Source organism: Gymnoscopelus braueri (genome assembly GCF_963280865.1).
Source record: "Gymnoscopelus braueri genome assembly, chromosome: 8".
Lineage (NCBI taxonomy): Eukaryota > Metazoa > Chordata > Actinopteri > Myctophiformes > Myctophidae > Gymnoscopelus > Gymnoscopelus braueri.
The window spans coordinates 12,124,000-12,138,676 of record NC_137609.1 but is presented as its reverse complement, the minus strand read 5'-3'; the positions used below and the strand labels follow the sequence as shown (position 1 = coordinate 12,138,676).

General features: G+C 39.7%; 3 protein-coding genes across 3 annotated transcripts; all 3 read right to left on the bottom strand.

Annotated features, from left to right (window-relative positions):
- Window positions 1-1,730: 1,730 nt before the first annotated feature.
- Window positions 1,731-2,696, bottom strand: LOC308090680 (olfactory receptor 8G17-like; the record flags this gene model as incomplete). The annotated part of the gene is made up of 1 exon (XM_080435946.1): window positions 1,731-2,696. Exon 1 carries the CDS (start codon window positions 2,667-2,669, stop codon window positions 1,731-1,733), a length of 939 nt encoding a protein of 312 aa, XP_080292072.1. The 5' UTR covers window positions 2,670-2,696.
- A 2,645-nt stretch (window positions 2,697-5,341) lies between these two features.
- On the bottom strand, window positions 5,342-6,295 carry LOC308089685 (olfactory receptor 8G17-like; the record flags this gene model as incomplete). Its single annotated transcript, XM_080434543.1, has 1 exon — window positions 5,342-6,295. Exon 1 carries the CDS (start codon window positions 6,284-6,286, stop codon window positions 5,342-5,344), a length of 945 nt encoding a protein of 314 aa, XP_080290669.1. The 5' UTR covers window positions 6,287-6,295.
- Window positions 6,296-12,255: 5,960 nt separating this feature from the next.
- On the bottom strand, window positions 12,256-14,315 carry LOC308090679 (olfactory receptor 10A6-like; the record flags this gene model as incomplete). The annotated part of the gene is made up of 3 exons (XM_080435945.1): window positions 12,256-12,632; window positions 13,489-13,715; window positions 13,939-14,315. 3 exons carry the CDS (start codon window positions 14,313-14,315, stop codon window positions 12,256-12,258), a joined length of 981 nt encoding a protein of 326 aa, XP_080292071.1.
- Window positions 14,316-14,677: the final 362 nt, after the last annotated feature.

The window sequence follows — 14,677 nt, the reverse complement described above, 5'->3', positions numbered from 1 at the left end:
ACATCGGAGGATTTTTTGCATTAATAGTCGTGACGTCCCTGACCCCCTGGTTTGTGTTCCATGTTCTTCGCCCTCTCTGCCCTCAGTTTGCTGGGTCTCTAGATACTGTCCTTTTTTCTTTTTTTAAAAAATATTTTGTAGGGCTTTTTCTGCCTTTATTGATAGGATAGTAGGCTGACAGGAAATGGTGAGAGAGATGGGGGATTACCAGCATAATGTGGTATGCGCCTGGACTTCAAGGCCAGTGAGCGCCCCTATACTGTCCTTTCTAAGTAAAGTAAAACAACTTTGAAATATAATATACACATATGAACCCTACTAGAATAGACTAAAGTAGCGTCAAATGAAGACCTGCTTCTCCCCCTGTTTGGAGATGTTTGGTTTTAGACAAAAAGACAATTATTTTTTAGGCTATTGTACATGACTTTATTCCAAAACCAACTCATTTGGCTAAAACGGGTTGGCTGAATTGATTGCTCAGTATGCAGCAGTGAGCAGTCTTCAGTTAAATAACATCACCAGAACAACACTGATTCTGAACACAAAACCTAGTAGTGTGCACATTCCTGCAGCATCCAAGATGTCTAAAATCTGCAAAATGCAAATAAGCATATGCAAATTCATGAACATCCATCTAGTGCTCAGACAAATGAGAAGTTGTGCCAGATGTTGTTGTTTTTTTATCTGGAGGTAGTACAAGCTATTTAAAATATCGATTGGCAAAATGTTTGTATAATTGTAAAAGGCTAACGTGTATACAACCCAAGTCGTATACACATTTACCCAAGCTATGCACATTGTCTAGAATATAATCAACATGCATTCTGTGTGACTTTTCCTGACTGTTATATATATATTGTTTTGATAGCACTGCACTGAGCACACTACCATAAAGAAGTAGCATTTTAGAGATAAATATATACTTTTTTCCTTTGTTTGTTTACAAATTCATACTGTATGTTCTTAATAATAATTTCAGATTTTCGAACTCATTATTACTCTTGTTTTATTTTTATTATTATTACTTTGAGGTGAACATTTCTGTCTAAAGTATTTGTTTTCTTTATACTATGTGCGCTCAAGACATTTCTTCTGAATCAACACCCAGAGTAACTTTTTGTTTGTTGGCGCCTCTGCTCTTTTTGAATCAAATTCATCCACATTATTATAAGCAGGACTGAAGGAGAATCCTGATCCCTGCATACAACAAATAGGTGTAAATTTGGCATCAGAACATGAACACGGCATCAAATGATTTAAACTTTCAAAATGCATTTGCAAGTTTACAACAGTATGTCATTGTGTGATGTATGTCAATCAGTGGAGCAATCAAAATATACATATACTGTATATATATATATATATATATTCTTTTTTAATATAGACATATTTTGATACTTTGGCAAAGAGAAATCCTATGCAGTGTCCAGGTGCTGGACAAGCGGCAGATCAACATTAAATAATAAAAAATAAAATAACTTCCTGATGAAGATTGTTTGATCTAAATATTAAACAGCAATACAAAAGTGAAGCTGAGAACCAGTGTGCTCACTTTATTCTTTTTCAATATGTTGATACTTTCCCATTACAGTAAGTCACTTATCTTCAACCATCTGTATTTAATACTTGCAAGTCAATTGCAACGGGGCACTCCAGGTGTGTGTTTTTATGTAATCCATCACATGTACAGTACAGTAATTACAAATAATTGTAAAATTAGCAACTTAAAATTATGGAAAAACATGTTTGGACCGAAATACATTAGACAAGAATTTGCGAATTTCCTGAGACTGCACTCCATAAATGATGGGGTTTAGGGTGCCAGGGATGACATGAAACATAATGACGGAGAGCTTCCTATAGTCTGACAACTGTGGGAAACGATGAAGAACAATAATAAGCATTCCAGATAAAAGCATGATCATGTATGAGGACAGGTGAGTGCTGCATGTCTGCAGGGCTTTAGTGTTCAAAGTCTTGCTCTTACTAGTCAGACAAACAGCAGTGATCTTAGCGTAGGTGAGAACTACACTGCCTATAGATGATGTTAACAGTACCACGCTGAAAGTGAGGCCGTAGACATTATTGATAAAAACACTCTCACAAGAGAGCTTGAACAGTGAAGCATTGTCACAGAAAGGGTGCGTGATCATGGTCCTGCATCTGTTCAGCCGTATGGTTAAGCCAAGGAGAATACCCACCAAAACCAAAGCTACACCCCACGCAGACGCGGTCAGCTTAATCAGCATTTTACCACTCATGATGGTGGCATAGCGCAAGGGATTGCAGATGGCCACGTACCTATCGAAAGCCATTATCATGAGCACTGTGTGAGAGGTTGTGCCGTACATGTGTGCGAAGAACGCCTGCACCACACACTCATAGTAACTGATGAGGCGCTCAGACGGAGGCACCAGAATGTCTCTAAGCAAACGTGGTACCAAGAGAGAGTTACCAACAATGTCAGTGATTGGCAGGTTGCAAAAGAGAATGTACATGGGCTGGTGAAGGCTCTTTTCGATGCCAATCAGAACTATAATCCCCACGTTGGTAAACATAATAAACAGGTAGGAAATCAAGAAGAAGAGAAACACAGGGTACATAGATTTCTCTGTGACCTTTAACGCCTCAAGCTGGAGTGTGGGGCTGTTGTAAGTGTAGTTTTCCATCAACCTGAAACAAGAGAGATGATTCAGGGTACGGTCACACGAACTTTGATTCTGCCTATATGGCGGATTCTGACAATGCTTTTTGCAAGAAAACGCTCCGTTCCCATTGAAAAGCATTGGCAACATTTGCCGCATAGGCAGAATCAAAGCTTGGTGTAACCGTACCCTCATACATTTTTAGTCAATCTAGAAACATCGCAGTAGCTGTTAAGAATTAAAATGCAAAACAGGTATTCTCTGCTTTGACCAGATACAGGTAGTTAAGGACGCATTGAAATAATTAATGCTGAGGAGCTCAGTGTCTTGAGAAGAAAGGGAGCTCAGTGTCTCCTTATAATAAATATAAATGTTGCCCCACAAGTCTGTTCTGTACTACATATCTAGCTGAAAATTCTTGCATAACATGATACTGCACAGTTACAGTATATTATGACTTGATTCAGAAAAGACAATTATACTTTATATGGAATGTCTAATTTGTAGCAGTGTAGTAGTAGTAGTAGTAGTAGTAGTAGTGTACAATACCTGCTTTGCTCACTTCTGATCACTTAATATTCACGAGCCTACCTTCGCTTCTACACTAAAGACCTCCATACCTACTTTTATAGATCACTGAATCATCTGAATAATGATTAATATTAATAACATTAATATTAATGAGACCCACGTAGGTCTCATGCCAATTGTTGGCACAGTACTGTATGACGGAGTATGCCACACTAACTTTTCAATGCACATACATATGAAAAAAAACCTGCTATTGACAGTCAGGGCCCTGCGATTTACAAAACGCACACACGCACACAGCCACGCACGCACGTGTGTGTGCACACACACACACACACACACACACACACACACACACACACACACACACACACACACACACACACACACACACACACACACACACAGGAATGCATATTGTTTTGCATTAATAGTATTTCTTCAGTTTCACAGCTCTTTACGCTTTATGTAGCTACAGTATAAGCTTTATACATGACTTGTTAAGGTAACTAAATTAAATAACTATTATAATGAATGATGCAATGGCCTGGCAGTTTACCTTTTTTTTTTTTTTTTTTTTTTTGCATACTAACACTATTAATTAAGACCTAAGCTGCCAAAACACACTACAATTCATCATTAGCACACTCAACAAAACAGGGCCAACTCAATTTTGCACTAGTTGTCTATGCAGGTACAAACATTTGTACATTTCAAAAATCTCTGTATGCATGTACACAGCATATTGTCTGTCCTTAACCCATGTGATCTAGTTCAGTGGTTCTCAAACACTGGGTCGTAAGCAAATATCCCCTTTATTAGTTGCCTACAGTACATAAAGAAATAAATATTTCAAAAGATTAAACAAAACAAAAAAAATCCAAACTTTTCATCATTTAAAAAAATCCAACATTTTCCAAAATAATTTCATAAATGAATCAAAGAAATTCCATAAATGTAAAAAGACTTTTAAGAAGTATAGTGAAAATAGCAGCTCAAGAAGCTCACAAAGTGAGGCAATGCAGCGCGTTGTGAGCTTGTAGATCGGCTATTTTCACTAGTTTGGGTCCCGGAGAGACATCAAATTTCTCTTTTGGGTCTCGTGCTAAAAAGTTTGGGAACCACTGATCTAGTTAACCAAGCCTGGTGTAGGGACACGCAGATCCTCAATACACTATGCTCACCGGATCTTCAGTATTTAATGTTAAAATGTCGTCCTTTCTACCTATACTAGAGAACTTGGTGCAGTTATCATTGTGTAGCTAACATTCATCCAGGAGCAAACACATACACTGCATTAAAGGAACTTCACAGAGTCATCAGTGAGCAGGAAACCACTCTTCCCTCTGCTCATTTGATCTGTTTTGGGGACTTCAGCCTTTCGAATCTAAGGACAGTATTCACAAAATATTATCGACAGATGAAAAGCGCAGAATTCAACAAGATTAGTTATATTTACTGTACCGTGTGGAAAACTGTTGAAAACTGTACATTCATAGATTATTGTTGACAGAAATATTTGTGTGTGTGTGTATGCTCGCAACATCAGGCAAGTTGATAGTACTGTAAAAATATAAATCTGAATACTATTGATGATATAGTCAGATATTTCTGGGCCAAATTCTTTGTTCAAACTGTATGTTACTCAATAATAATTTCAAACTTTAGCACACACTGTCTAAACATTATCTGTATGTTTTTTAGGTTTTAGGTGAGTTTATACTGTGTGGGTTGAAGGAATTTCTTCTGAAACCACAGTAACTAGGTACAACCCTCTGCTCTTTTTGTATAAAAACAATCCATATTACTAAGCAAGACGGACGAATGGGAAACTATTTGAAATGCTGTTTTGGATTGGTGCCAAACTGACATCTACTGTATGTCAGTTTGGCACCAATCCAAAAAGAAACGATGTGCAACTTAAAAAATGTCATTCATTGTGTGGTGTATATGTTAATAAGTTGAGCAATCAAAATGACCGTAGACATATTTTAATACTTTCCCATTATAATTCACTTATCTGCAACCATTTGCAGGTATTTAATACATACATGCCAACAAAAGACAAGTAAATTGCAACAAGATGCTCCAGATGCATGTTTTTACAGGATTCATCATGTACCCTTTACAAAATAATAATAATACAGAAAAGGAAAAAAAAGCACTTAAAATTTGGGAAACACTTGTTTGGACCGACATACATTTGACAAGAATTTGCGTATTTCTTTAGACTGCACTCCATAAATGATGGGGTTTAGGCTGCCAGGGATGATGTGAAACATAATGGCAGAGAGCTTCCTATAGTCTGACAACTGTGGGAAACGATGAAGAGCAATAATAAGCATTCCAGATAAAAGCATAATCATGTATACAGACAGGTGGGTGCTGCATGTCTTCAGGGCTTTAGTGTTCAAACTCTTGTTGTTACTGGTCAGACAAACTGCAGTGATCTTAGTGTAGGTGAGAGCTACACCGCCTATAGATGAAGTAAAAAGCACCACAGTGAAAGTGAGGCCGTAGACATTATTGATAAAAACACTCTCACAAGATAGCTTGAACAGTGAAGCGTTGTCACAGAAAGGGTTTGTGATCATGGTCCTGCATCTGTCCAGCCGTATGGTTAAGCCAAGGAGAATACCCACCAAAACAAAGGCTACACCCCACGCAGACGCAGTCAGCTTAATCAGCATTTTACTACTCATGATGGTGGCATAGCGCAAGGGATTGCAGATGGCCACATACCTATCGAAAGCCATGATCATTAGTATTGTGTGAGAGGTTGTACCGAACATGTGCGTACAGAACGCCTGGACCACACACTCAGGGTAACTGATGAGGCGCTCAGACGGAGGCACCAGAATGTCTCTAAGCAAACGAGGCACCATGATAGTGTTACCAACAATGTCATTGATTGGCAGGTTGCAAAAGAGAATGTACATGGGCTGGTGAAGGCTCTTTTCTATGCCAATCAGAACTACAATCCCCACATTGGCAAACATGATAAACAGGTAGGAAACGAAGAAGAAGAGAAAGACAGGGACCACAGATTTCTCTGTGACCTTTAACCCCTCAAGCTGGAGCGTGAGGCTGTTGTAAGTGTAGTTTTCCATCGACCTAAAACAAGAGAAACGGTACAGTCACGACTCAGACAATAGACAGAAAGTTGCACAGTCAAAGGCACATACTGTACAAGAAATCAGCAATAGTAGTCTCCTGTAAATATAAATGCAAAACATAGAGCTAGTCCGGGAAACTGAAGAGAATGGTTTTACTTTGGAGAAATACAGAACAAACATGTTCAGTTTTGAAGGAACATACAGTATAGTCAGACCAGGTTTAATCAGTACTCAAGGTTAGTGGGGGTTACAAATGCACAGATCTGGGTTTAAAGCTCACAACTCTTCTATCCACTGCCATAAATGATTGGCAGTATCTATGCCTACTCTAGATTTTTGGACTCCATGTTAAAAATTAAAACAAAAAACTATTTAAATGTAGCCTTCAGTATGAATGGCGAAGCTAAGGTTAGGAAATTACAATTACTTTGTCTGCTAAATGTAATCAATGGAAAAACCAAGAAAGCCGCATCACTCAATATGGATGACATGAGTCACCATACAGTTGATTAGTTTTTGCTTTAGAACGAAGACATCTCAAGCAGAATCTGTTATGGCTTGGATTCCATTGTGCTTACTCGGTTTCAACTTAAATTGGAATGATGAAAATACTTTTCTTGAAATAAAACATTTTTGATAGAAAAATACCTGCTTTTCTTCTTCCTCGTTCCTCAACAGTCCGTTTTCTCCCCGTTGTAACGTTCACCAGACAACCTTAAGCAAGTAACTAGAACACCCTCTGTCTGTTTTTATAAATGTGGGGAAGGGTTTGTTTTCTCGGATTCAGGCCGTATATGATGTCAGCAAGATGTCAGCTGTCATAGCAACTGTCAACATCTTCTCCAGGGAGAAGTAATGAGGACATTATACACTAACTTCAATTTAGTTGAGAGAGATTAAATTCCACAACTTATCCATTTTTCTTGGAAGGAAAACGTTTTCAAACACATATTCAAAGTCTTTGAGTTGTACGCCACCAGACATGAAGTCACAAATTCTTAGCATGGTGAGTTATGTTATTCTTATCTAATACATGCATATACTGTGTGTATATATATATATATTTTTAAATGCACTCCATATGTTATCTCCCCCTTTGTCACTATATTTAAATAGACATACAGTACATACACAAAGGCAGACAAAGATGTATACTTTTGCATTTATTCCTTTGTGGCTATAGTATATAATGCCCTTGCTTGTCTGTTTAAATCCCATGGGAAGGCTCTCAGATTTCTTACTGGCTGTCTCAGTAAAGACAAACAAAAGGGAATGCTACCCTATAGCTCTTATATAATATATAAGGGTCTGTGCTATAATTTTACCAGAACGTCAAAGTTAAGGTGGGTGAATCCCTAAAAGTGGAAGAATGTGATGTTGTATGTGTAAATAAAATATCAACCCACAATATATTTTTGCATATCGATTGATAATTAGTATGTTTTAAATGACATTGAAATGAAGGTGAACAAAGAAAATTAAAACAAAATGCATCCGCACAGCCCTTAGATGATGATTTTTTTTATTCTGCTTCAATTTAGGACATGGTTAGAAATGGTTATAGCCAGTGAATAGATTAAATGAACATTTAATTGATCGTTAGTCAAATTCAATATTACACATGTATTTTAAGGAAGCCGTACAGTTTTTATTGTGGTTATTGAAGAAAGTAGAGCATGTGTGAGATTTACTGATTACAGATGTAAGAAATAATTTAGGGGACATTTATATTTTGTTGTGGGCATGGGCATAGGCTGTGTTTGGGCTGTTTTTGTGTGTACGTGACAGGGCGTTTTAGGGGGTAGGGTTTGGCGTGGCCTTGTCTTAAATAGAGGCTATGCGCGTGACATCATCGTACCCGGAAGTTATGCGGGAACGCCTACTGAGTGGCAAAAAATTACTTTCTGGCCTTCACAGCCCATACATCCAAACAGAAAAGTCCTATCTGATTGTTTCAAAAAACGTTAAACTCATCAACATGGCAGCTGTAAGGAAAGCTTGAATCACCTACCTCTTTCTATCTGCAAAATTTGTGTTTCTTAAAAATCCACGTCGACAGATGTTACTTTCTGTCAATTAAATCTGTGCAGGTGATTATTTTTCTGAGTGTCAGAGTTTGGAAGCGCTCGTTTTCAATAACCCATGTCCTGCTGCCTCCTGCATTATGTGCAATTTAGAAACAGGTGGTACGCAGGACCCTTGAGTGATTTCCAACAAGCGCTTCCAAACTCCAACGCTCCATGCTGCTCAATGTTTTGCCACTCAGTCTAGATGAGGGGGGCGTGTCCCGGTGGAAAAGTGACGCATGTGCATACTCTCTATTGGCATATGGCATTGTAGTGGCGTGTGGTCTATATATACGTTAGGAGTTCTCCTTAACGCTATGCGACTGCATGTGTATTTTCCTCATTTGAACGGGAAAACAATGTCAACACTTAAAAATAAACACTATACGTTCACTACTCACAGAAACAAAGACAGTCTTCGATTGTTGAAAGCCATACTCTCCGCAGTGGACCAGAGCTAGGTGTGGCTTTTATGTAGGCGTAGCCTGGGTTTTGAGCTGGCCATGAGCATCCCCGGATGATGTTTGATATCCTCCAGGGAAGGTTCAAATCTCTCTCTGTTCATATAGTTTCAGGCCAAGTATGACATTGCAATCATAACACACCACTAAAACTTTACTTAGCCTACACATTCAGCTCCAGTGGTGAAAAGTTGTTCATTTTCTCATGGGGTGTGCACGCATGCACACACACATCCACATCCACATGCACACACACATACGCACGCACACATACGCATGCACACATACGCAGATATACTGTAGCCATTTACATTCCATCCTACATTAGTGGTCGACTGGTTAGGGTTGTCTGTCCTGAGCCGACTCCAGCCCGAGACCCATTTGAGGGGTCTCGTTTGGTCGTGTTCAGGGGAATCCGTGGGTCCTCCAGAAGGGGGCGTGATCGCCATGGTTCCCGACATCGCCAACGCTACCTGTTGCCCAGCGCCCTGGAGTCCCCGCTGACCTGCGCCTTGGAGTCCTTGCTGCCCAGTGTCCAGTGTGTGTCGCTGCCCAGCGTTCATAAGGCTCTACTGCTGCCCAGCGCTACAGTGACTCCGCCCCCAGTCTTGCCTGAAATCTTGTTGGCTGTTCCCGCCAACACCCTGCCTGTCCTGCCAGATTCCTCGTCGGCTGCCCCAGCCTGTGTCCCACCTGTTTCCTCGTCGGTTGCCCTCACCGACGTCTCGCCTGAACCCCTGGCGGCTGCCCCCGCTGACGCCCTGCCAGTTCAGTCCTGTTCCCCGGTGCAGTGCCCCGGTTCCTCCGCCGGACCCCCTCCCGTTTGTTGTTTTTGTGGGACGTCTGGGAGCCGTCCCTTTGAGGGGGGGTAATGTCAGAATCTGCATTGCGTGTGCTGTTTTTGAAGTGTGTTCTTGAATTTTATTTTTAAGTAATGGTCTTGTGTTTCCTGTCATCCACTGCGGTTGTTACCTGTCTTGTCTCACCTTCCCTGATTTATGGTTCATTTGGTTCATCTGTGTCCTGTTTAGTTTCAGCTATAATCCCTATGTTGATTGTCCTTCAGTTCACCTGTGTCTGGCTAAATTGTATTTGTAAACTGTATTTATACAAGTCTGTTTCCCTGAATGTTTGTTGGATCGTCTGTTTTCTGTAGTTTGGTTTTGTAGTCCGTTGTTCCTGTTGCTTGTTTGCTATTGGAGAAATAAACCAAGTCTTCCACGTACATTTTTTGTCCGCCTTCCCTTGCATTTGGGTCCTACTTTTAAAATCCCTGTCAATGACAGCATTATCAGCTGGTAGCAACATGTCCTTGTTTCAGACAAAGAATGATGAACATCAGTAAACTTACATAAATAAACAATGTTAATTCATACAATAGCACCCTGCAGCATATATTTTCTGTTGTTTGCTTAAGTAGATCTGCACTCTGCACTCTACTTGACAAATGTAATCTACGTTTTGTCTAGTTTTCAAAAAACTAGACGAAGACATAAAAACATATTATGAATGATAAATAGATGTGTTTGCAGAACAAAATAAAAACAAAGATCGGCCTCATGAGCGCAGGACTCAGCCGATCATACAGTAACAATGCCGGCCCCAATAATTGGCCTTGGCCTGATTAATTGAAGCTGCATTGTCAATTTCATTGGGGCAGACTTTCAAATCACAACCTTTGATTTAAAGGAGAATTCCGGACAAATTAAGTGTTATCTTTGATGTCTCGTTACTCACCTACCGATGTGAAAAGTAGCGTTCTTTTTTTTCATATATTCCCCTGTCGTCATTTTTTAAACACCCTCCGTTGTTATAATGGGAGCCGCTGGGTTAGTGAAGTTCGTCTATTATAACCGATGCAATGTTATTTTTTTCTCTACTACGATTCATTGTAGAGTCTCATGATAGTCAAACATGCGCTGAAAATTCCTGCGAGCCTGCCGTTAATGGCGAACGATTTAACACTGGTTGCTTGTTTCTTCCAGAACCTGGCAACTCGTGTTGCCAGAATCTGGAAACAAGCAACCAGTGTTAAATCGTTCGCCATTGACGGCAGCCTCGCAGATAGTTTCAACGCATGTTTGACTATCATGAGACTCTACTATGAATACTAGTAGTGAAAAAAACAACTTTGCGTCGGTTATAATAGACGAACTTCACTAACCCAGCGGCTCCCATTATAACAACGGAGGGTGTTTAAAAAATGACGACAGGGGAATATATGAAAAAAAAGAACGCTACTTTTCACATCGGTAGGTGAGTAACGAGACATCAAAGATAACACTTAATTTGTCCGGAATTCTCCTTTAATGGTGCTATAAACATAATTGATGCATGGCATTAACAATTAACAATGAAAGTGTATGAAAGAGAGACAGGAAGACATGATGTACAACTGGTATAATCACATGCTGCACTACTGTTTCATGGCTTTAGTAGTAATTTCATTGCATAGGCTATCACTATTAGGGCATGCTTCCTGGTGGAGATTTGCACCCTATTGAGCACACCTTTCAAGTTAACAGTGCAATGATGTTTGGCTAACATTGACTCAGTTGTTCAGGTACATCTGGTTATGTTTTAATGACTATTAATGACTATGTGAGCTAGACTGCTCACTGGTACAAAAAAACGGGACCATATCACACCCATACTAGCTGCCCTTCATTGGCTGCCTGTGAGCTCCGGGAGTGATTTTAAAATTGTACTTATTACCTAAAAAGCCCTGCATGGATTGGCCCCTACCTATATCTCTGATATGCTGTGCCCTTCTATGTCTGAGCGCATTCTTAGATCCTCAAATAAGGCCCTCCTTGAGGTCCCTTTTACTCACCTAGTGACCCGGGGGGATCGGGCTTTCGCCGCCCGGGCACCCAGGCTAAGGTTAGCACCATCCGTGCCTCTGTTTAAGTCACGCCTGAAAACCTACCTCTACACTAAGTATTTTTCCTAATTGTTTTTATATGACTGTATACACTGTTATGTTGTTTTTCAAATTTCATGTTTTACTCTGTTGTCTGGTGTTTTTGTTCTTGCTCTGTGCAGCACTTTGGAACTTTGTTTGGAAAGGTGCTATACAAATAAAATTCATTATCATTATGGAGAAAACGTAATTATGCTTAAAGTATAAAAGTATAGATATCAACAGAAGAATAGTCTATGTTTAAGTACGATATACAGTATTGCCAAAGCTGTGGATAGACAATTAAATGCATTTAAGGCAGTATGGACTTTTAATCTATTTTAAAGTATACCACTGGTGTATTTTTTTTACATTTGCTTTAGCAAATGAAATATGCTATTGCATTAAGCCGGGGTTTAATGCATTGTGTATTTTATTTTATTTGTATTTATTTATTAACAACATTTTGACAATGGGGAATTTATTGATGAAACTAGACGTTCAAAAACACAGGCAGTGTCCATTAACCAACTTTCAGTTGATAGCTCTGACGGTCGAGGTCTGTTTGAGCATAATCTTTTTGGTTAATTGCTTAATTATACTTAAGCGCAACTCTTTAGTGACAAGGCCATAGATAATGGGGTTGATGAGTGGTGGAATGCTAACAAACAAAATGCCACAGAACTTCTTGGCATTCGGAGAAGCCGTGCTGAATCGCTGGCTCATGATGATGACCACAGAGGACAGCTCGTAGAAGACGTAGATCACCAGGTGTGTGGCACAGGTCTGGACTGCTTTGCTGCGACTCCCACTGTCGGTGCTGTGCCTAACACAGGCCTGGAGGATCTTGATGTAGGAGAAGGCAATAACGAGGAAGGTGCCGGTGCTCAGACACCAGGTCATGCTCAAACCTGAAAACAGACAAGAGACCCGTCACCCATTTATACATTACCTACTTTACTGTGTTAGGACAGTGAAGGGAGTTAAACATGAAAGGACTGAGGGGAGGGATGCCATCCGTAAACACTAGTTAAGTGAAAAGACTTGTTAAAGGGATAGTTCACCCCCAAAATTACTGTTTTTATATCGATTAGTCACCCCATGGAGACTTGAATTCATGGATATGTTTTTATTTTTTGTCGCTTTCCTAAGCCAATAATTTGAAATTTGACCGGCAGCGGTTACGGTAGGAGACACAAAGAGTCACCTTTGTGTCTCCTACCGGCTTAGGAATGCGACAAAAACTAAAGAATATCCATGAATTCAAGTCTCCATGGGGTGACTAGTAGATTGACAAAAAGTTATTGTTTGGGTGAACTATCCCTTTAAGAAATAAACAAAAAGAAACTACATAAGAAAGAATTGAAGTCCTCTTTAGTATGCGCTCAAGGCTGAAAATTATAAATCGTATGCTATCCTCCATACATGCCATATATTATCATAGTCTACCTGAACTTAAATCTAATGTGGTTCTTTTAAAGGTATGAAAATAAGTGTTTTCTTTCATAACCAGGCTAAATACATGATTTTATGATTGTGAAATCTCATGCACCCCTTTGGGAAAAGTAAAATGTTGAATCTACTGTATAACAGATTGAAATCTAAAACCGTGTTAAACAGTTACCAGCAAACCTTGTTACTAAAGTAAATTATTAATAACTTTACTAATGACCCAAATAACCCTTTTGTTTCATTCAAAATGTTAAAAAGGATATCCCAAGTGTGTTATTAATTTCTTAGTGTGGATTTATAGTTCTTAAACCTGACCATAGATATTGTTTATTGGAGTGGGCGCACAGGCATTTCGCAGAATGGAGCGGTTACTACAGTAGACATGGTTGATGATGTTGCCACACAGCGGCGTGCCCACATTGAGGGCAAACAGCACGCCGATTAAGAGAACAGCAACCAGCCAGGGCAGGACACACGAGAAGACCAGCCGGGAAGTCGTCATAATGGCATGGTACCTCAGTGGCTCACATACAGCCAAATACCTGTAAAACGAAATCATCATAATTAGTACATTAGTAGTACCAGTTGTCGTATACGTAAAAAAGGTACATAGCTTGATATTTGCGGCAGTTTTTGATATTTGTATCTTTTAAATACATAATAATAATAAAAAGCCATCAGGACTTCCTGCGTCAAATTCTTCCATTGAACTAAACTAATGGATAAGTTATTTGCCCCTAAAAGTAGTGCTCTGCAGTCCAATACCTGTCGTAGGCCATTGCTGAAAGAATGGTCTGCACCGCAGCACCGTAAACGTGCACGGAGAAGGCCTGGGAGATGGCAGTGTTGTAAGCGATGCTCTTTTGCCCCGTCAAGAAGTGTATCATGAGGCGAACCAGCACAGTCGTCGGTCCCAGCAGATCACAAACTGCCAGGTTGCAGACCATCACATACATGGGTCTGTGCAGCGCCCTGTTGCATATGATGCCACTCACCACCAGCCCATTGCCCAGCACCACCGCCAGGTAGTTGAGCAGAATTATGAAGAAAAGCCAAGACCCGTGGCCTTCTGCCACCTGAAAGCCTTCCATTTCAAACACAATCGGCATCTTCAGGGGGGTAACCATTGTCACGTTTTCCATCCGAATCAACAGAACTCTAAACAGAATAATTAAAAAGGAAACAATGATTGACAATTCAACTAAAAGCTCAATTCAAACATCCTTCAAGGATTTAAAAGGTCAATCTTTCACACACACAAATACATAATATACCGGTGTGTATACAGTACATTTGTGTATATTATCTTTACATTATAGATGTATTTTTTGCCAAGCATGAATACAGGAGAACCACAAGATAAATGTTTCATGTGGAAATTAAAGATGTAAATGAAATAATAAAATAAAAAGATTCATAATTCATTCAAGTTATTTGCACTATGTTGTATTCCTCCCATTTGTTTGGGGGTTTTTTTTGGGGGGGGGTGTCTGTGAAAGTCATC